We start from the raw sequence: 23,114 nt of genomic DNA on the forward strand, positions 1-23,114 counted from the left end.
GCACTGTTCTAAGCGTTGGGGAGGATACAAGGTGATCAAGTTGTCCAACGAGGGGCTCACAGTCTTCATCCCCATTTTACAGATGTGGTCACTGAGGCCCAGAGAAGTTAAGGGACTTGCCCAAAGTCACACAGTTGACAAGTGCCGGATCTGGGGTTTGAACCCATGATCTCTGACTCCAAAGCCCGGGCTTTTTCCACTCATTCAATCGTATTTATTGAGTGCTTACTGTCTGCAGAGCTCTGTACTAAATGCTTAGCACTGTACTAATCACTTATAATAATAATGATGGCATTTGTTAAGCACTTGTGCCGAGCACTGTTCTAAGCGCTGGGGGGATACAAAGTAGTCACGTTGTTCCCACATGGGGCTCACGGTCTTAATACCCATTTTCCAGACAAGGGAACTGAGACACAGAGAAGTTAAGTTACTTGTCCACTCTTACTGCGTGCAGAGACTGTACTAAGCACTAGGAAAGTACAATTCAGCAACAAATAAAGACACTCCCTGCCCACAACGGACTGACAGTGTAGAAGGGGGGAGGCAGGCATCAAATAATAAAAATAATAATAATAATAATGATGGTATTTGTTAAGCGCTTTCTATGTGCCAAGCACTGTTCATTTATTCATTAATTCATTCAATCATATTTATTGAGCACTTACTGTGGGCAGAGCACTGTACCTAGTGTTTGGAAAGTACAATTTGGCAACAGATAGAGACAATCCCTACATAACAACCGGCTCACAGTCTAGAAGGGGGAGACAGACAACAAAACAAAACAAGTAGATTGTTCTAAGCACTGGAGTAGATACAAGATAATCAGGTTGTCCCACCTGGGGCTCACAGTCTTAATCTCCATTTTATTAATGAGGGAACTGAGGCACAGGGAAGTTAAGTGACTTGTCCAAAGGCAAGTGGCAGAGCAGGGATTAGAACTCACGACCTCTCACTCCCAAGCCCATGCTCTTTCCAGTAAGCCACACTGCTTCTCTCAGAACAAGTAACCAGGCATCTGTACCGTCAATATCAGTAAGTAGAATTATAGACATACACACATCATTAATATAAATAAATTGAATTATAAATATGTACATATATACACAAATGCTGTGGGGGGAGAGGGAGGAAGACCAAAGGGAGTGAGTCAGGGCAATGGGGAGGGGAGGAGAAGCTGAGGAAAAGGTGGGTTTAGTCACTTCACTTCTCTGGGGCCTCAGTTACCTCATCTGTAAAATGGGGATTAAGACTGTGAGCCCCCTGTGGGACAACCTGATCGCCTTGTAACCTCCCCAGCGCTTAGAACAGTGCTTTGCACATAGTAAGCGCTTAATAAATGCCATCCTTATTATTTAGTCTGGGAAGGCCTCCTGGAGGAGATGAGCCTTCGGTAGGGCTTCGAAGGGGGGAAGTGTGATTGTTTGGCATTCCATCGTATTTACTGAGTGCTTACCTACTGTGTGCAGAGCACTGTACTAGGCACTTGAGAAAGTACGATATCACAATAAAGAGAGACAATCCCTGCCCACCATGACCTCACAGTCCTAGAGCTCACAATTAATAGGCAAGACAGGCGGACATCAGTTAACTTTCATTCATTCAATCGTATTTATTGAATGCTTACTGTGTGCAGAGCACTGTACTAAGCACAGCTTTCCATGTTTTGGGATGCAGAGAACTGTATTAAGCACCTGGGAGAATACAATACAACAGAGTTGGTAGACATGTAGAATAATAATAACAGTGGGACAGAAACTTAGGCATTCTCTCCTCTTCCACAGATGGGTGGAAAGATCACAGGCCTGGAAGGGCCCTGGGTTATAATCCCAGCTCTGCCACTTGCCTGCTGGGTGGGTGACCTTGGGCAAGTCACTTTGCTTCTCTGTGCCTCAATCTCTTCATCCGTGAAATGGGGATTCACTACCTATTCTCCCTCTTACTTAGACTGTGAGTCCCATATGGGACAAACAGAGTGTCCGACCTGATTATCCTGTATCTAGCCCAGAGCTTAATAGAGCACTTGGCACATAGTAAATGCTTAACGAATACCACTATTATTATTATCGTTATTGTTATCTTTATTAGGGGATGAACTGAAAACTGAGTCCCCATCATTTATTCATTCATTCATTCAATTATATTTATTGGGCTCTTACTGTGTGCAGAGCACTGTACTAAGCGCTTGGGAAGTACAAATCGGCAACATATAGAGACGGTCCCTACCCAACAACGGGCTCACAGCCTAGAAGCGGGAGACAGACAACAAAACAAAGCATGTAGGCAGGTGTCAGTACCATCAGAATAAATAGAATTATAGCTATATACACATCATTAATAAAATAGAGTAATAAATATGTACAAATATACACAAGTGCTGTGGGGAGGAGAAGGGGGTAGGGCGGGGTAATAGGGAGGGGAAGAGGAGGAGGAGAGGAAAAAGTGGGGGCTCAGTCTGGGAAGGGCTCAGGGACCCAGTAGTTACAACTATCTGCCCTGTCCCCCAAGCTGCCTCAGGGCCCCAGTTAAAGTTGGGGAGGAATCCCCTTCATTGCCCCCTCCCCGCTAAAGCTGGAACTCCTAGAGTTTGTGTGCTCTCCTAAGTAAAAATAACCCACATGGAAGAAAGAGAGTTTTGCTGATGATGGGGAGTTTGCAGTCTAGTACAAGAACAGGAAAAATATTAATACCAAAATGTATGTAATCAAAGCAAGGAACAGAAACAGAAGCATTTGCTCCAGACTTACCCAAGTTTTCCAAGAGGGTACCTGAGGACAGGTGGGGTAATCTGGGCAGGCTTCCTGCAGGAGGTGTGTTTCAGTCGGGCTTTTAAGAGATGTAGTTAGGCAAAGAGGAGTGGGAAGTGCATCCAGTAAGTGTGTTGTTATGCATTGGCATAAAGCCTAGAGAATTGATTTGGCCAGAGAAGAGAGCATGAAATGAGGTGTAAGGGTAGATGAATGCTGTTCTCCCCTACTAGATTGCAAGCTCCTTGAGGGCAGGGATCATGTCTGCTAATTCCATCATACTCTCCCAGGCACTTAGTGCAGTCCTCTGCACAGTGCAAGCATTCAACAAATACTATTAAATGACTTATGACCATTTGCTTCAGCCAGATTTGATTCCCACCCTGACTTCATGCAAATCATCATACCCCACCAAGGTGATAAAGGTGAGAAGCAGCGTGGCCCAGTGGATAGCATACTAACCTGGGAGTCAGCGGGACCTGGGTTCTAATCCTGACTCTGCCACTTGTCGACTGTGTGACCTTGGGCAAGTCACTTCACTTCTCTGTGCCTTAGTTATCTCACCTGTAAAATAGGGATTAAGATTGTGAGCCCCAGGTGGGATAGGGATCGTAGCCAACCCGATTTGCTTGGATCAACCCCAGCACTTAGTACAGTGCCTTGCACATAGTAAGCACCTAACGAATATCACTATTATTATTGTTATTAAATACCTCAAGCCTGCCATACTCTCCTTGTCCCCTCAATAAATTATTGCTCTCGGTACCGCCATAGGGTGGAATTCAACCCTCTCACTAAGGTATTGGAAGACTGTTCCATGATCCTTCTAAACATTTCCTCCATCTTCTCCACCCTGCTTCTTGTACCTCCTTCTCCAGCCCCGTGGTGCTCCCCAGCTGCACTGACATTTAATACCCTATTCTCTGATCAATCTAGAAGCTCTTTTCCCCAACCCAGAGTTCAGGCTCAGGCCTTGGCACCCGAAGGGTTGGCAAGAGTGTAGCCCGCCCTTTGGGCCCAACTGGGCCAGGCTCTGCCTCTTCCCTGGACTGGGGAGGAAAGAGGGGAGGGGAGATTGGACGAAAATGAAGCATCCCTCCCAAGAGGTCACGCCAGGGCTGTGAGGCACAGATTAGGAGAAGGAATTAGGTAGAGGTTAAAGGAGTATTGTATGTCCCTGGGACCTAAGGAAGTTGTGTGATTGATGAGATGTGGAAAGGTTTCACTCTCCTCCCGCCAACCCCTATCTACTATCTACCTAGAATAACATTTCCCTGAAAACCCACCAATGATCCCTTGGGCTCGAGGGGGCCGTGTCCTCTGGGTTTTTTGTTCTCTCTGTCCCCGGTGGGCAGCTGTCGGGCAGGCCAGCCACCCCCAGGGGAAGAGGGTGGGGCCTGGTACACCTCACGCACTCCTCCTTTCTGCGGGTCCCTGCTGATCACAATCCCCAACCAAGTTGGCAAGGAAGGATGGCAGCAGGGTTTCCTCCCAGAAGCAGGAAGGAGAGAAGGAGCCCCTGGCTCCAACCAGGTGGACGTGGCAAGTGGCAAAGGCGGGGGGCGGACCTCGACAGGCCAGTGGACAACAGGCCAGTCCCCAGAACGCCTGTCTTCTGTGGGGCTGGAACAGCCTCATCGTGGACCAGCGCATTTTATTACCAAATAGAGTAGAAAGGAGTGGAGTCCCTGAGAGCCCTCCACCCCACAGACACCTTCCCTTCCCGTGATGGGGACCCAAAAAATCCATCCCCAGAAGAGGGGATGGATGGGGCTGACGAGCTGAGCTGTTTATGGACACATTCTGCTGCTTTGCTGTTTTTCCTCCTTTCCAGAGCCTGCCCCGCCAGCCTGCGCATTTTTGTGTCTTTTCTCACTGCCTCGTCCCCTTGTCTTTAAAAGGCTAAATGCTCCGAACTAAATTTGGTCATGTAGCTCTCCAAGATTGCCTGGAATGTCCTCAGGTTTCAAACGGCCCTGACAGGGCGGGAGTCCCGCCTGCGGCCTTGGGTGATTGGGCCGGCCTCCCCGCTCCGGCATCTGTTGGCTCTTATTGGCCGGGGGTTGCCCCAATCCCGGCTTTTCCTTATAACCATTATCCCGGGCACTTGGAGAAAGGCTGCTTCGATTTAACAGTCCAGCACCTGCAGGGTGGAGAGGAGGCACCACTACCATCGCTGGCTCTCTAGGCTGGGAGGGTGTCTTCAAGCTCTTGGTTTGCTCCTACCCCCGAGTCCACATCACCAGGCTCCCCACCCTCCTGCTGAAACACCTCCTGGCCCCCGGGGCCAAACGGTCCAAGGTGTCCAAGATGTCCAAGGTAGCCAAGTACCGGCGGCAGGTGAGCGAAGATCCGGACATTGACAACTTGTTGTCCACCCTGTCGCCGGAGGAGATGGAGGAGCTGGAGAAGGAGCTGGATGTGGTGGAACCGGACAGGAGCGTCCCGGTGGGACTCCGGCAGAGGAATCAGACCGACAAGCAGTCCACCGGCTTGTACAACCGAGAGGCCATGCTCAACTTCTGCGAGAAGGAGACCAAGAAACTGATTCAGCGGGAGATGTCCGTGGACGTAAGTGGAAGCGGCCGTTCCCGGTGTTGGGAGGAGGCCGGTGGCTTCGGGAGCCCTGGCCTTTCTCCCAAGGGGATTTTTGGGCCAGGGCTGACAGGGTCCCTGAGAAACCAGAGAAGAAAAGTCCCAGGGAGGAGCCAACCCTCACAATCTCCCCTTCCTAGGGTGGCCCTTAGTCAAATGCATCCTTGTCTCCCCCAGCTGCTTCCCATGCATTAGTGGTGTGATTTTGAGGTGTGTGAGGTGGGGGGTAGGTCCTGTCAGGATCCAGTAGGGAAATTGCGAGTCGTCTGAAGCCCCCAGAGGGACAGTTGAGCTTCGTGCCCCCAAAAGCTCGCCCTTCTGCAGGTTCCTTGTGAGCAAGCCAAGTGATCCCAGGGACTGGCAGTTGCAGCTGGGTCTGCCCGGTCCTGACTTGGAGAGCCAGAGAGCCTGGCACCTCATGCTGTCCCTGCTGTGTCTGCAGCCTGCCCAGCCCTGGGGCCAAATCCCTGGCCTTTTGTGAGGAAGTTCACGCTGCCCTGGCTGGTGGGTTCTCCAGCCCAGAAGTAATGGGAGGCCGTGGCAGCGGGTGGCGGTTCAGGGGGATTCTGAGCTTCATTGGCTTCAGCTCCACCCCCTGGGGCCAGGCTGGGGCCAGGCTCCCAGAAGAGGAGGAGAACAGTGCTCTGGGCTTGTTTCTCCCTGCAGAGCAGCTTTCCTCCCATGTGCCAAGTTTGGGAGAGGAGGGCCTAGGGCCCCCTGCTTGACCTTCGTTGGCTCTGCCACTCTGCTGGGAGGAGGGAGGGACGGTCTTCACGGCATCGTGCCCCTCTGAAATTCACCATTCACTCATGGGTTCTCAGTGTGGCTGAGGGGGAGGCAGGTTTTTTCAGCCTTAATGTGAGCAGACAGCCTAACGGCCGTGATTGATATAGAGTAGATAGCTTTGTCCAGAATGCTCTGGACTCCGATGCTACGGTTTTGGGGTGGGTGCAGGGGCAGCCATTCTGTCCGTCAGCCACCAGGTAGAGGGCTCGCCACTGGATAACCTCATCCTTGACATCCTTTAATCATCCCTGCTCTCTGGAAGAGGTCTCCCTGGCCCACCCTCTCCACTTTCCAGCTGGGAAACTGAGGCCTGGGTGGCCTGGGTTGTACAACCCAGGATGGGACCGGGAGGGTTGGTACCCAAACATTCCTGGCTGGCTCTTGGGAGGGGCACTGCTGAGGGGCCCTGGGGGAAGCAGAGATTGGCTGCAAGAGAGGGGCTAGGAGGTGTGGCAGCTGAGGCAGCTATGCCTCTCTCTACCCATGCTGGGCAGGCCAACTGCCCCGGGCAGAGAGAAGGGAGACAGGGATCCAGTGGGGAACAGTGTCGAAGACGCAGTGTCGCCATCACTGCCACCACCACTATCACCACTGGGGATGTCTCCCAGGAGAGCTTTTCACTGCTCTTGGCTATCCAGAGGAAGGCAGAGGGATCTCGCAAATCTGCCCAGGGCCATGGCCAAACACCAGACCCATGATGCCAAGCCCACAGCGAGGGACCCAAACATTCTCCCCTCTCCTCTCCTCTCCTCTCTTCCCCACGGAGGGTCAGCTCACAGAGACAACAGGTTAGAACTGAGCTTACTTAGCCTTGAATTTGGGGAAACCTACAAGCAACTCTTCCTTCCAAGGCCCCCTCCTTCCCAGCTGCCCTTCACAGTGGCTGACAAAGCGGGGGTGAGGTGATTGCTGCCTGGCCCGTGGGAGAGAGCCTGGGGAGAAGTCACTGAATCCCTCACTAAATAATGATAATAATAATAATAATGGTATTTGTTAAGCACTTACTATGTACCAAGCACTGTTCTAAGCACTGGGATAGATACAAGGTTATCAGGTTGTCCCATGTGGGGCTCACAGTCTTAATCCCCATTTTACAGATGAGGTAACTGAGGCACAGAGAAGTTAAGTGACTTGCCCAAAGTCACACAGCTGACGAGTGGTGGAGCCAGGATTAGAACCCATGACCTCTGACTCCCAAGCCCGTGCTCTTTCCACTAAGCCACACTGCTTCTCAGTGATGCCTGTGGCCAGCCCCTCACTTGCCCCTCCCTCGGGGACTTCCTAGCTGGGTTCTAAGGGACCAGGGGCTGAAAGACATTCAATCAATCCATCCATCAATCAATCAATAGTATTTACAGAGCATCAGCGGCAGTCAGAACACTGTATTAAGCACCTGGGAGAATGTGGTGAAATTACCCTGCCCTCATGGGGTTTATAATCTATCAGGGGAGATAGACACTAAAATGAAGTGCAGGTAGGAGGAAGCCACGGAGTAGAAGGATATGGGTATGAGTACCCAAGTGCGATGAGGAAGTGTTGAAGCAGTAGACGTTGGGGAAGGAATAGAGTGGAGATTAATTAGGGAAGACCGCTTGGAGGAGATGTCATTTTAGTTGGGCTTTGAAGATGAGGAGAGCGGTGGTCTGCCAGATGGAAAGGTGGAGAGGGTAGTTTCACACACGAGGGGAGGTGTGAGCAAGTGATCAGAGCAGCAGAGGTGAGAGCGAGGCACAGTGAGAAGTGTGGCTTGAGAGGGGTGAAGCGTGTGAGCTGGGGTGGCGTGGAAAGAGCAAATGGATAAGTAGAGGCTGGAATGATGAGGAGAGCTGACCTATTGCCAGCTCTATTTTTTTCAAGGTATTCTTTAAGTGCTTACTATGTGCCAGGCACTTCATTCATTCATTCATTCAATCGTATTTATTGAGCGCTTACTTGTGTGCAGAGCACTGTACTAAGTGTTTGGTAAGTACAAGTTGGCAACATATAGAGACAGACCCTACCCAACAGTGGGTTCACAGTCTAGAAGGAGGAGACAGAGAACAAAACAAAACATATTAACAAAATAAAATAAATAGAATAAATATGTACAAACAAAATAGAGTAATAAATATGTACAAACATATATACATATATACAGTTGCTGTGGGGAGGGGAAGGAGGTAAGACTGGGGGATGGAGAGGGGAACGAGGGGGAGAGGAAGGAGGGAGCTCAGTCTGGGAAGGCCACCTGGAGGAGGTGAGCTCTCAGTAGGGCTTTGAAGGGAGGAAGAGAGCTAGCTTGGCGGCTGTGCGGAGGGAGGGCATTCCAGGCCAGGGGGATGACATGGGCCGGGGGTCGACGGCGGGACAGGCACTGGGGTAGATACAAGCTAATCAAGTTGGTCACAGTCCCTGTTCCACATAGGGCTCACAATCTAAATTCCCATTTTCCAGATGAGGTACCTGAGGCCCAGTAAAGCTAAGCAACTTGTTCAAGGTCACACAGCAGAGCTCTGGGAGGGAGGGTGGGCAATGCTCTTCTGGTCTTGCGTGACCGGTTGGGAAGTTTGATTTACAATCCTAGGCAGCCCCACCCATGTAAACGATGGGCATCTTAGTCTCTGTCTGAGTCCCCCAGAGATTCTCAGGGGCCCAGGGAGAGCCAGCCAGGAGATTTAGGCAGTCTTCTGCCCCACCAGCCCCTGCTCCTGTTTGAGCCTCTCCTTGCTCCAGGTTGGCAGCCAGGCATCACTACAAGCTCCAGGAGGAAGGAATTGGCTCCCAGCTTTGCCCAGGCCAGGTCCAGTGGAGAGTCTTGTGGCCGCGCTGACACCCCCACTTCGTACCACATGAATCTTGCCTTCATCCCTGGGAGCCCTGACTGATAGATTGCCAAGCCAGCCCGCCCACTCCAGCCCCATTGCTCTTCATATCCGACAGACAATCACTCTCGACACTGTCAAAACCTTATAAAATAATAATGATAATTATGGTATTTGTTGAGCATTTACTATGTGCCAGGCACTTTACTAAGCACTGGGATGGATACAAGCAAATCAGGTTGAACACAGTTCCTGAGACTGTGAGCCCCATGTGGGACAGGGACTGTATCCACCCCAATTTGCTTGTATCCACCCTAGTGCTTAGTACAGTGCCTGGCACATAGTAAGCACTTAACAAATACCATAATTGCTATTATTATCATTGTAGGTCTCACAGTCTTAACCCCCATTTTACAGATGAGGTAACTAAAGCACAGAGAAGTGAAGTGATTTGCCCAAGGCCACATAGCAGATAAGTGGTGGAGGCTGGATTAGAACCCTTGACCTTTAGACTCCCAGGCACGTGCTCTATCCATTAGATAGCCTTCATTCATTCATTCAATTGTATTTATTGAGCGTTTACTGTGTGCAGAGCACTGTACTAAGCGTTTCAAGAGGTCTTCCCTAAGCCCTCATTTCTTCTTCTCCCACTCTCTTCTGCATCTCCCTTGCACTTGGATTTGCTCCCTTTATTCAAACTCCTCCCTCAGCCACACAGCACTTACATACATATTCATAATTTATTTATTTATACTAACGTCTGTCTCCTCTTCCTGACTGTAAGTTCACTGTGGGCAGGGAAAGTGTCTACCAACTCTGTTATACTCTCCCAAGTACTTAGTAACAGTGTTCTGCATGCAGTAAGCACTCAGTGAGTACAACTGATTGCTTGATTGATCGCTCCTGGGACTGTCTATATATGTTGCCAATTTGTACTTCCCAAGCGCTTAGTACAGTGCTCTGCACATAGTAAGCGCTCAATAAATACGATTGATGATGATGATGATGATGATGCTATGGCAGAGGGCCTCAGGACCACCCCCAGAATCCAGGGAGGATGGTGGCCGGCCGGTCTCTTCGGGAAGAACCTCCAAAACCTAGGGCCTCGGCTGTCAATCGCTTGGGCTCCCAGCCAATCAGGAAGCGCACAAGGGGGAGCATGATCCATGGTCTGCAGCCTTGTTCCCAATCCCAGATTCCTAATTTCTCTGTGCTTCATCTGATCTGTAAAATGGGGATTCAAGAACCGTTTCCCCACCACCTTAGACTGTGAGCCTCATTTCAGGCAAGGACTGAGTCTGAACTGATTTTCTTGTAGCGACACCAGGTTTAGTATAGTGCTCGGCAAACTCATTGCACCACCCCAACCAAGTGTTTTCCCAGTGAATCGAGCCGGGGTGCCCCAAGAAGCGTGGCCTCCAGCCCCGTTGGGCTAGTAACGAAGATGGGGAGGCAGCGGCCGCTAATTAGCAGGAGAGAGTCGTTCAGGTTCTGCTGTGTTTTTTTATTTTCAAAATGATGTCCAGTTCACTGATCTGGGGAGTCGGAGAAAATCAAGCTGGAGATGATATGTCCAGCAACAGCCCTGGTTGCCACCCTGCAGTGTTGCCACCCGGGCAAGGGGGCCTCACCACCAGGCTCCTCCTCTCGGACAGGGCCGCCCTGCAGGATGCCCATGCTGGCCACGCCGGTCTCTGTGGGCACTGCCCTAATTGGCGCTGGCATGGTGGCTGCCGGCCCTCCTTTGGGCTCCCACCTGTCATCATCATCATCATCATCATCAATCGTATTTATGTCCTCTGAGATGAGCCAGGGTCAGCAGGATGACATCCACAGGCACCATCCTTTTGCTTAAGGAGATTAAGCCCCGAAGGCTAAATCTCAAAATAGCCCGGGGGGCGGGGGGAGGGCTGAGGTGAAGAGGGTAGGGGAGGTGAAGGGGGTTGCCCCTTTGGGCTGCTGCTGTGAGCTGTTGTTGCTACTGGCTGTTGTTGCGGGATGCTGTTGCTGCCTGCAGTTGTTGACTGCTGTCTCAGGCTACTACTACGGGCTCCTGTTGCAGGTTGCCCTCACAGTCTGCTGTGGGCTACTACTGTGGGCTGCCTCTGTGGGCCACTGGAGGCCAAAGGAACCACCAGCTCTGAGATGGACTGAAAGCCAGGACTGGCTTCTGCCAATCCGCTGTCACCACCATTACACATGATGTCACTATGACATCACTACATCAGCCCACGAGCGTTCACTGCAGAGCAGAATGATGTCAAATGGAAGTCTGCCCAGACTCCTGACCTGGAGCGTTTCTCTGGAAGACCCCTGAGGCCCCCTGGTCCACAGCCATGGCACTCCACTAGCTCCAAGTTCCCTGTTCCCACTGGAGCCGCTCCCAAACCTGGTGGGGCTGGCGGGGGGGAATCGGCACCCTGGGAGCATTAGATCAGGGCCATGTGTTTAGTACAGCACTCTGCACACAGTAAGCACTCAATAATTACCACTGATTGACTGATTGATTGATTCCCATATCTGACCATCCAATGCCCCCCCTTCATAACCAACAGACCAGTGCTCTTCCCATCATCAAAGCCCTATTAAAATAGCATCACCTCTTGGAAACCTTCCCTGACTGAACACTCATCTCCTCATCCTTTTCTTTCTCCCTTCTGCATCACCTTTGCCCTTGGGTCTGAACCCCTAAGCACTTTGATTCCCTACCCCCAGCTCCACATTAATTTTTTAACAATCAATCGTATTTAATCAATCATACTTACTGAAAGCTTACTGTGTGCAGAACACTGTATTAAGCACTTGGGAGAGTACAATAGAACAGAGTTGGTAGACATGTTTCTTGCCCACAGGGAGCTTACAGTCTAGAGGAGGAGATGTATATGTCCCTATTCTCTGCCACTTCCTCTGTCTCTAATGTCTTTTAAAGTCTGCCTCCTCTGTTAGATTGCTAACTCCCACAGGACAGGGATCATGTCTTCCAGTTCTATTGCATTCTCCCAAGGACTCGTTCAGAGCTCTGTACACAGTAAGTACTTGACGAATACCACTGGTTGATTGATTGGTACCTTAGACGCCAGTGCTCCTTGAGGTAGCACCCTCACTGGAAGCACAGAGGGGGTGGATCGAGGGTGGAACAGGGACCAGCCCAGGGCAGGGGAATTGGTGATGGCAGGGACTGCAGCTGGAGGAGCAGCGGGAGTAAATGCCCCAAGGAGCAAGAACTGGGTGCCAATGCCAAGTCCGCCAACATCATGAGGCACATGGCCCAATGCCCCTCCTCTCTCTTAGCTATGTGCCCCGAGATCCTGGCACATCCTGCCCTGCTCCCACAGGTACAGAAACAGATCCACAGGGCTTGGTGGAAACAGAATTCTAGAGCTGGGAGGACTCTCGAGGGGTCATCTGGTCCAGCCCCCTGTCTCTGAGCATATCTAGCCCTACACCAACCAGGGCAGATGAGGGTCCAGTGTCTTAGAGACATCAGGATGCCTAGACTATAAGCTCACTCAGCTTAGGGAGCCCTCAAGGAGGTCTGCCTTAAGACAGAGCTACATAAGTCTCTTGCAGTTTCAACCAAGCTCTTCTGGGGAAATAATAATAATAATGGTATTTATGAAGTGCTTACTATATGTAAAGCACTGTTCTAAGTGTTGGACACTGTTCTAAGCGCTGGAAAGAAAACCTCTTTGCAGGGGAAGGGCTGTCATCCACCTCTGCTGCCTCTCTACACCTCATTCTTCCCTTCTTGCAGGTCGGATTTGATTTCTCAGCTGTCTGCCACTGTCTCCTACCCAATCCTCCCTGGTTCTGGCCCTCACTATCTCCCCACAACCCACCAATTCTGGACTACTTGCTCTGTCTCCTCCAGCCAGCTGTCTCCTAACTCCCCTCTCTTTCCCTGCCCACTCCCAGCACATATTCCACGTTAACCAGAGCCCTTAATGCTCCTCTGGTCCTCCCTGTAGTCAGGCCACGGGGAAACCCTGGGATGCTCTCCGCCTCCACGGGGAGCACCTCAAATTGAAACAGGGGTGAGAGGCTCCCTGACAAGAGAGTCATGGTAACCAGCAGTGGGGCCAGGCTATCATGTGAGCATGGGGCTGAGTAGTCTAGGGAAGGTGAAAACAAGGAAGGAGCTGATTTCCACAGGCTAACAAGCCAGTTAGCTGCCACTTCGGAACCCCTCAGCACTGAATGGAAACTCTCAGGTCAGGTCTCTATCTGGCATGAGCAAGTCTGGGAGTTCAGCTTGAAAAGCTGTGGGGACATCACCTAATAATAATAATAACTGGAATTTGTTAAGTGCTTACATGTACCAAGTACCGGGGTAGATGCAATACAATCTGTCACGGGCCCTGTCCCACTGGGGGCTCACAGTCCAAGAGAGAGAGAGAACAGGAATTGAATTCCCATTTTAGGGATGAGGTAACTTCCAAGCACTTAGTACAGTGCTCTGCACACAGTAAGCGCTCAATAAATATGATTGAATGAATTGAATGAATATAACAGATACATTCCCTGCCCATAATGAGCTTACAGTCGAGAGGGATTTCGCAGCTGGGTGGCAGGGATGGGGAAAATGCTCAGACTCTCCCCACAGGATGGACAGGACTGACATGCTACCCCAGGGCAATAGAACGGGTGACAGAGATGAAACCCTGTGGAAGGAGTGACATGGGCAGGGATCATGTCTTCCAATTCTATTGCATTCTCCCAAGGACTCGTTCAGAGCTCTGTACACAGTAAGCACTTGACGAATACCACTGATTGATTGATTGGTCCCTTGGATGCCAGTGCCACATGTCCCAATGTAGATGGCCATGGTCCCCTCCCGGCAAGGGGAGGGAGGCCTCTAGTCCTGGATAACAGGACTCCAGTCAAAGCTGCCATCAGTGCTTCCTGTCCCTCTCTTATTGCCTCCTCCTTCATCACCCAAAAAAGACAAGTCAAAGTAGCAGCACAGCGGGAAAGCATTCCAGAGGCATGTGTCATTTTTGCCCGGGGTTCCATTTTGGGCTCTTTCTCCCCCAGATGTCAGTAAATATTAAACAGTGTCTTTAATAAACAAACAACGAAACTACACTAAGAGCAACAGCAGTCCTGTTGACCTTTTTCTGAAAAAATCTCCAAATAAATTCTACCACTACCCATCCCTGTCCCTCTGGCTAGTCCCTCTAGATGAATGTGCTGCACTTGCTCTGGACTGAAGTTGCAGCAAGGGAGATTTAAGTCAGACTTAAAGAAGAACTTCCTGAGAGTAAAGACCGCAAATCACTGGAGAAGAACACTGCAGGAGGTTGTGGACTCTTCTTCTCTCCCAGAATAGGCAAGATGCTCTCTTGGCTTGGGACTATAAGCTCCTTGAGGGCAGGGGCTGTGTCTTTTACTCCAGTTGAATGTGTCCAAGTGCGCAGTACTGGGCTCTGTACCCTGTTGGTATTCAGTAAATATGGTTGAATGTGATAATGAGGCTGATGAGAGATCTGCAGGCAGGGGGCTGGCCATGATGATCTCCAGAGGGCTCTTCCAGTCCTCTGACTGCTGCCCAGGAGGGAGCTGGAGTTGTACTGCACCTCCTTCGTACCTGCTTTTCGGATTCATCATCATCATCATCAATCGTATTTGTTGAGCGCTTACTATGTGCAGAGCACTGTACTAAGCGCTTGGGAAGTACAAATTGGCAACATATAGAGACAGTCCCTACCCAACAGTGGGCTCACAGTCTAAAAGGGGAAGACAGAGAACAAAACCAAACATACTAACAAAATAAAATAAATAGAATAGATATGTACAAGTAAAATAAATAAATAAATAAATAGAGTAATAAATATGTACAAACATATATACAGGTGCTGTGGGGAAGGGAAGGAGGTAAGATGGGGGGGATGGAGAGGGGAACGAGGGGGAGAGGAAGGAAGGGGCTCAGTCTGGGAAGGCCCCCTGGAGGAGGTGAGCTCTCAATAGGGCCTTGAAGGGAGGAAGAGAGCTAGCTTGGCGGATGGGCAGAGGGAGGGCATTCCAGGCCCGGGGGATGACGTGGGCCAGGGGTCGATGGCGGGACAGGCGAGAACGAGGTATGGTGAGGAGATTAGCTGCGGAGGAGCGGAGGGTGCGGGCTGGGCAGTAGAAGGAGAGAAGGGAGGTGAGGTAGGAGGGGGCGAGGTGATGGACAGCCTTGAAGCCTAGGGTGAGGAGTTTCTGCCTGATGCGCAGATTGATTGGTAGCCACTGGAGATTTCTGAGGAGGGGAGTGATATGCCCAGAGTGTTTCTGGACAAAGATAATCCAGGCAGCAGCATGAAGTATGGATTGAAGTGGAGAGAGACATGAGGATGGGAGATCAGAGAGAAGGCTGATGCAGTAGTCCAGACGGGATAGGGTGAGAGCTTGAATGAGCAGGGGAGCGGTATGGATGGAGAGGAAAGGGCGGATCTTGGCAATGTTGCGGAGCTGAGACCGGCAGGTTTTGGTGATGGCTTGGATGTGAGGGGTGAATGAGAGAGCGGAGTCGAGGATGACACCAAGGTTGCGGGCTTGTGAGACGGGAAGGACGGTAGTGCCGTCAACAGAGATGGGAAAGTCAGGGAGAGGGCAAGGTTTGGGAGGGAAAACAAGGAGTTCCTACAGGGTAGGCCTGGTTCCTCTCCCCCACCCACAATTTGATCCTGACCCACCCAATTCAACACAGCCCCTGGATTGGGGCTCCAACCCAGATACAATCCCTCCAGTAAATCCATAAATCAATCAGTCAATCGGTAATATTTGTTGAGTGCCTGTTTAGCAGAGAAAGAAAATCAATAGCTGTGAAAAGTCTCCAGAGAGGAAAAAAAATAAGGTGTTGAAGGTAAGGAAGGAAGGAATGAGCATGGGAGAAGGGAAGAAAGCAGGGAGTTCATTGGAGGAGGAAGTCAGTTTACCAAATTATTTTACTCTCTGCTACCTGAGGTGCCTTATTCCCACCGTCTGAGTTCCTCTTAGCACCCTGGGCATGTGCGCAAGGGGTGACCCGCAGCCTTGGGGGCAGGGCACATGGAAGGGGGTCGGCCTCAGGCTTCAGAAGCTGATTCCTTCCCAGGTGAAATCTGGAGAAGGAAGGAACAATTGATTCGGAGGCGTTTTGCTTCAGAAGCTCCATCTATCTCCTCGGCTGCAGAAGGAGCGAATAACTGGGTGACCAGAAAATCTGTGAACACCTCAGAATAAAATTGGGCTCCCCCATCTGCCGCCCCTCCCACATGGGACCGCTCCCTTGGGTTGGGTTCAACTGGCCATAACCTGTGTTTCCGGACGCAAGCCAGAAAACTTCCCTCAGCTCCCGACCCTCAGCCACCCAGGTCCCCAGGATTACTAAACTCTGGAATCTGCTTAGGAGCTGGAGACATGGCAGCATCCCGGGTCAGCGCCTTTGCCAGGGGTGTGGCCAGGGTGGTGGCCCTGGGCGGGGGTGGGGGGGGAATGGCCACAGACCCTGAGAGTTCAACTACAACCCCCCGCCTCTCTCAGCAGCTTCTTCTTCCTGCTAGAACCCCCTTCCAGAGATGCAGGATGGATAACCCAGTGAGTTAGTCACAGTATTTGTTAGACACTTACTATGTGCTGACTATTGTGCTAGCGCCGGGGCAGGTAGGGGCTAATGGGTCAGTGATTATGCCAGGCAGGTTGGGTCGTCTTCCCACTGCCCAAACGTATGAAATAAAATCCTGAATTTGGAGGAAAAGCCCCATTGGTGAGTTCATTCATTCATTCATTCATTCATTCAAACGTATTTATTGAGTGTTTACTGTGTGCAGGGCACTGTACTAAGCGCTTGGGAAGTACAAGTTGGCAACATATAGAGACGGTCCCTACCCAACAGCGGGCTCACAGTCTAGAAGGGGGAGACAGACAACAAAACAAAACATATTAACAAAATAAAATAAATAGAATAAATATGTACAAGTAAAATAGAGTAATAAATATGTACAAGCATATACATATATACAGGTGCTATGGGGAGGGGAAGGAGGTAAGGCGGGGGGGGTGGGGAGGGGGAGGAGGGGAGAGGAAGGAGGGAGCTTAGTCTGGGAAGGCCTCCTGGAGGAGGTGAGCTCTCAGTAGGGTCTTGAAGGGAAGAAGAGAGCTAGCTTGGTGGATGTGCGGAGGGAGGGCATTCCAGGCCAGGGGGAGGACGTGGGCCGGGGGTCGACGGTGGGACAGGTGAGAACGAGGCACAGTGAGGAGAACGAGGCACAGTGAGTTCAAGCACTTGTACTCTCAATAAATACTATGGCTTTGATGGGGGTGGAGGAGGGGACACCCGGGGCCCACAGTAGGCAACAAAGGTTGATGGTCTCTGCTGGGCCCTCCGCCGAGGGCCCAGATGGTTTTTGCAATCAGGTTTGTTTCTCTGGATCAAGAGGAGAGGCTGCAGTTGGTTTACAAACAGGCACCGGGGATCCCAAAGAGCCCTGGGCCTCACACAGGCGTTGAAAGGTTATTAGGCAGGCAGTAGTGCAGACTGACTGAGTGCCCCTGGGTACCCAGTACCCCCTGGGAACAGGGTACTTAGCCACGGTGGACAAAGGGGCGGGAGGAGGAGAAGACAGCCCCTGCCCTTGGCGGCCCATAGTCTAGTCAGACAGAGGCAGAACAGAGAAGCAGACATAAATGATGGAACATAAATATGCAGCACAAACAACATAAATGTTTAAATGATACTGTATACACAACTGCTGAAGGGTGACCAAGGGGACCACAGTCAACTGGGATGAATCTGAGGAGGTTTCTTGTGGAGGTGGGTTTAGGGCTGGAAGGAGGTGGGCAGGGGAATCCCAGTTTGGCAAAGGTTGTGGAGGCAGTGGAACCAGGATGGGCATCGAGTAGCATTCTGGGCAGGGAGAACGGTGCCTGTAGTGATGGGCCCCATGGCCTGGATGGAGTCTTGTGGCTGGACCCCAGAGATTGCTTCCTCCTCAAGCTCAAGGGTAGTGGCTACCATGGGGAGATTGGAAAGGCGAGGCTGTTTGTTCTCCGTCTCCTTATCCCTTGGGCCCCAGGGTGGACTGGGGAACAGTTTTTCAGTAGCTTCCAGATTCCGACCCCATAACACCTTCCTCCCTCTGCAGCTGGCTTCATTCATTCATTCATTCAATCGTATTTATTGAGTGCTTACTGTGTACAGAGCACTGTACTAAGCACTTAGGAAGTACTAGATGGCTTGCGCTGGGGTCAGCACAACCGCCACAGCTGCCATCTTGGGGAGGGAGGCAAGCTGTGTCTGTCTCCAAACCTCTTCTGAGGGGGAGGTGGGCGTAGAAAGGGGTCTCTGGAAACCACCCAGTCAGGGGAGGGGGCCTTGAGTTGGGAGCGAGGGGCTGGGAGCACACGGTTTATAGGGACTACATGGGCTCGTGGAAATAGGACCAACACATATAAAGAAGTAATCCGGTTTAATGGAAAGAGCATGGGCCCGGTAGTCGGAGGACCTAGGTTCTAAACCCAGTGCTGATACTTGCCTGCTGTGTGACCTTGGGCAAGTCACTTAACGTCTCTGTGCCTCAGTTACCTCATCTGTAACTTGCTCCAACATGACTATCTTGTACCTACCCCAGTACTTAGTTCAGTGCCTGGCACATAGTAAGTGCTAACAAATACCATAAAAAAAAGCCTTGCAGGCTGGATCAGGGTGGGGCGGGAAGCTGAGGGCAAACAGAGCCTGGCGGCTTGATGGGAACAATGGTTCGTCATACCCCTTTCTGAGCTCTTACAGAGTGGCTGAGGCTAGCCAAGGGGCTGGTCACGTGGTCAAAAAATGGTCCACAAGGAAATCCCACCCCACAACTCTGTTAGCCCAGTAAAATGTTTCTTTGTCTTCTCTGCATCCTCAGTTGGCTGGGAGTGGGGATGACAGGAGAGGGGTCAGGTGGGGGCAAATGAGTTCCTCCTTCTCTCCCATGATTCCCACCACCCAGGAAGAAACCTACCTAAGGGGCCTGCTGGGTTCCTACTCCACCCTCTCCATTCCACTTTAAAATCTGGGTCCTTTAGGCGAGAGGTTAGTAGTAATAATAATCGTGGTATTTACTAAGGGCTTACTAAGTGCTAAGCACTGGGTTAGATACACGGTAATCAGGTCGGACACATGGTGATCACAGCCACAAGCCTACCGTGTGCTTCTAGACTATGAGGTCATTATGGGCAAGGAATGTCACTGTTTATTGATGTACTGCATTTTCCCAAGCGCTTAGTACAGTACTCTGCACATAGTAAGTGCTTAATAAATATGACTGACTGAATGAAAGAATTAAGCCCTCATTTCCCCTTCTCCTTCTCCCTTCTGCAACACCTATGCGCTTGAATCTGTACCCTTTAAGCACTTGCTATTCACCTCACCCTCAGCCCCGCAGCATTTATGTACATAGCCATAATTTACTTGAATATCCATCTCCCTCTCAAGTGAATGGGGAGGGAATGTGTCTACCAACTCCACTGTACTCTCCCAAGTGCTTAGTACAGTACTCTACACATTCAATAAATACCATCGATTGATGGATTGGGCAATGCTGGGCCTTACCATGCTTTTAAGTTCCTTCCCAGAGGTGGCTAACTCTACATTGGCTAACTTCACGTCTTTTTACCCCAGAAGCGAGTGGGTGTGATGGATGACAATCATTTACCACATGGCGAGCTCTCTACTTTGGGCCAGCTCCTCTGGCCCGGACACCCTTAGAGAGAGAGAGGGAGAGAGAGAGAGAGTGTGTGTGTGTGTGTGTGCACGCCCAGCTGACTGTCAGCTCCTCAAACTCTGCAGTCTCCTCTCTCTGTCTCCCCCTCAGCATCCTGCACAGAGCTGGCACTTAGACATCTTGCTGGCATTCTGATGGACAGACTGACTGACCTATGCCAAGAGAAGTGGGCTAGGAACTTGGGAGCTAAGAGCTCTCCCATCTTGGCTGTGGAGCTGCTGTCTGAAGGCTGCTTGCTTTCTTTGGGCCCGGATCCTATTTCCCCTGGGGAGAATTCTCCCTGTCTCAGGCAGGCTCCCAGGGCTGATGATAACAACAGACGCCACCATGGCAGGTCCAATGGGGCTCCGTAAATGGCCATTGGAGCTCAGCAGTGAGCTGATAAAAGAGTCTGGGGGGAAGCCACCACCCTGGGGAGGCATTGGGCTATTGTTTTAGGCAATGAAGCTGGTAAAATGGGCAGCAGGAGGGACGGAGGTTTGGCCACAGGAAGAATTTCCTGGAAGCGAAGAATTCTGGGCCTGTCGGATGTTAGTGGAAGGTGCCTGGCAAGGCATCCATTTGTTTGAGTTGGTTTGGGGGCTCCCCACTAGGGGATTTTGTGTTGAAACCACAGGGATTTAACAATGTTCTTCCCAGGCAACCCACCTCCCTGCCCCCCAGCTCTCCTCCTAGCTCTTGTTAGTCTTTGTTCAAGGGATCATTTTGGTCGGGGGAGGCCTAGGAGAAACTAGCACAAGGCTGGAGGGGCATAGGATATAGGTATCGCACAGTTGAAGGGGCTGAGACAAGGAACTCCAGGAAAAAGGAAGAAGTTTCATGAGAGGCCATACTTTGTATTTGTCTTCCAGAATGTGAATGCTCCTTCTCTTGCTACAGAAAACCAGAGTAACTTCTCCCCCAGGAATCCTTGTGGGGAAAGCTGCAGAGACAGGAGGGAACATCCGTGTTCCTTCTCTTGCTTCAGAAAACCAGAGTAACTTCTCCCCCAGGAATCCTTGTGGGGAGAGCTGCAGAGACAGGAGGGAACAGCGTATTCCTTCTCTTGCTTCAGAAAACCAGAGTAACTTCTCCCCCAGGAATCCTTGTGAAGAAAGCTACAGAGACAGGAGGGAACAGCCACCGCCACCACCACCCGCTCTGTGGCGGCAGCCAGAACCAGCTAGGCTCTGCTCTTTGTTTATCACATTCTTTTAGGAAATGACTTGGAGAGAAAGGGGTGGGGGGGGAGGGAAAGGATGAGTTGGCAGGCGGTGTGGGCTCCCCCAGCTCTTCCTCCCTCTCCCAGAGGCCAAGCCTTGCTATTTGTGTTCTCTGCTGCCCCTTCCCTCCACACTGCCCTCCCTCCATCAGTGCTCTGGGCTGTTCCCAGACTTCTCTCTGATTGCTCTCAAGGCTGAGGCCAGGGCGTCTGGTGATAAAGGGTGGTTTGGAGCTTCCTCTCTGCCCTCAGGGCTCCCTACCCAAACCCTGGACTACCACTGATTCTTCCATTACCATAGACAACACCACCATCCTCCCTATCTTTTAGGCCCACAAGCTCAACTCACCTCTCTCATTCAACCCCCACTATTCGATCTGTCACCAAATCCTGGCAGTTCAATTTTCACATTGTGAAAATCTGCCCTTTCCCCTCCATCCAAATTGCTACTTTGCTGATCCAAGCAATTACCATATCCCACCTTGACTACTGCCTCGGCCTCATTGCTTAGAGAAGCAGTGTGGCTCAATGGAAAGAGCACAGGCTTCAGAGTCAGAGGTCTTGTGTTCAAATCCCAGCTCCGCCAATTGTCAGCTGTGTGACTTCGGGCAAGTCATTTCACTTCTCTGGGCCTCAGTTACCTCATCTGTAAAATGGGGAGTAATACTGTGAGCCCCACATGGGACAACCTGGTCACCTGGTAACCTCTCCAGAGCTTAGAACAGTGCTTTGCACATAGTAAGCACTTAATAAATGTCTTTATTATTATTATTATTGCTTATGTCCCTGCCTCCTGTCCCTCCCCTCTCCAGTTCTTACTTCACTCTGCTGTCTGGATGATTTTTCTAAATACACATTCAGTCCACATCTCCCCACCCCTCAAAAACATCCAGTAGCTGCCCAACCACCTCCACATCAAACAGAAACTCTTTACTGTCAGATTTAAAGAATTCAACCAGCTCTCTCCCTCCTTGTTAATGGCCTACTACAACTCAATCTGCACATTTCACTCCTGTCATGCCAACCTACTCTCTGCTCATCATTCTCATCTATCCCTCCAAAATCTTCTTGGCTATATTCTACCTCTAGCCTGGAACTCCTTCCCCAACTATATCCGATAGACCACCACTGTTCCCCATTCAAAGCCCTCCTAATGTCCTATCTCCTCCAAGAAGCCTTCCTTCATGTCCCCCTACCCACCCTTCCCTCTGCATCGTCTATGAATTTGGATCTGTATCCCTTAAGCACTTGATATTCACCCCACCCTCAGCCCCACAACACTTATGTCCATATCCTTATACTCTGACAGTTCCTCTATCTCAAATTTATTTTATTTTCAATCTCCCCATCCAGACTATAAGCTCCTTGTGGGCAGGGATCATGTCTACCAACTCTCCCAAATGCCTAGTACAATGCTTTGCACAGAGTAAGCAACCAATAAATATTCATTCATTCAATCATATTTATTGAGCGCTTACTGTGTGCAGAGCACTGTACTAAGCACTTGGAGAGTACAATTTGGCAACAGATAGAGACAATCCCTCCTCAACAATGGGCTCACAGTCTAGAAGGGGGAGATAGACAACAAAACAAAACAAATAGTCAGGCATCAATAGCATCATTATAAATAGAATTATATATATATATATATACATCATTAATAAAATTAATAGAATAATAAATATGTACAAATATACACAGTGCTGTGGGGTGGGGAAGGAGGGTAGAGCAGAGGGAGGGAGTAGGGTTGATGGGGAGGGGAGGAGGAGCAGAGGTAAAGGGGGGCTCAGTCTGGGATGGCCTCCTGGAGGAGGTGAGCTTTCAGTAGGACTTTGAAGGGGGGAAGTGTACTGGTTTGGCGGATGTGAGGAAGGAGGGCATTCCAGGCCAGAGGTAGGATGTGGGCCAGGGGTCAATGGGGGGACAGGTGAGAATGAGGCACAGTGAGGAGGTTAGCTGCAGTTGCGGAGTGTGCAGGCTGGGCTGTAGAAGGAGAGAAGGGAGGTGAGGTAGGAGGGGGCAAGGTGATGGAAAGCTTTGAAGCCAATAGTGAGGAGTTTTTGCTTGATACGAAGGTTGATAGGCAAACACTGGAGATTTTTGAGGAGGTGGGGTGACATGCCCAGAGTGTTTCTGTAGAAAGATAATCCGGCAGCAGAGTGAAGTATAGACTGAAGTGGGGAGAGACAGGAGGTTGGGAGATCAGAAAGGAGACTGATGCAATAATCCAGTCAGGATAGAATGAGTGATTGTACTAACA

The 23,114-nt window shown here is 50.6% G+C and overlaps 1 protein-coding gene across 1 annotated transcript in view; it reads left to right on the plus strand.

Annotated features, from left to right (window-relative positions):
- The first annotated feature begins 4,904 nt into the window (after positions 1-4,904).
- LMOD1 (leiomodin 1) overlaps positions 4,905-23,114 on the plus strand; it is a 29,408-nt gene continuing 11,198 nt past the window's right edge. The window contains exon 1 of the mRNA XM_038748742.1: positions 4,905-5,315. Within this exon, the coding sequence (XP_038604670.1) occupies positions 5,055-5,315 (261 nt within the window). The 5' untranslated portion in view covers positions 4,905-5,054. The remainder of the gene's footprint in view (positions 5,316-23,114) is intronic.

This window comes from Tachyglossus aculeatus, chromosome 7 (genome assembly GCF_015852505.1).
Source record: "Tachyglossus aculeatus isolate mTacAcu1 chromosome 7, mTacAcu1.pri, whole genome shotgun sequence".
In the NCBI taxonomy this organism is placed as follows: Eukaryota; Metazoa; Chordata; class Mammalia; order Monotremata; family Tachyglossidae; genus Tachyglossus; species Tachyglossus aculeatus.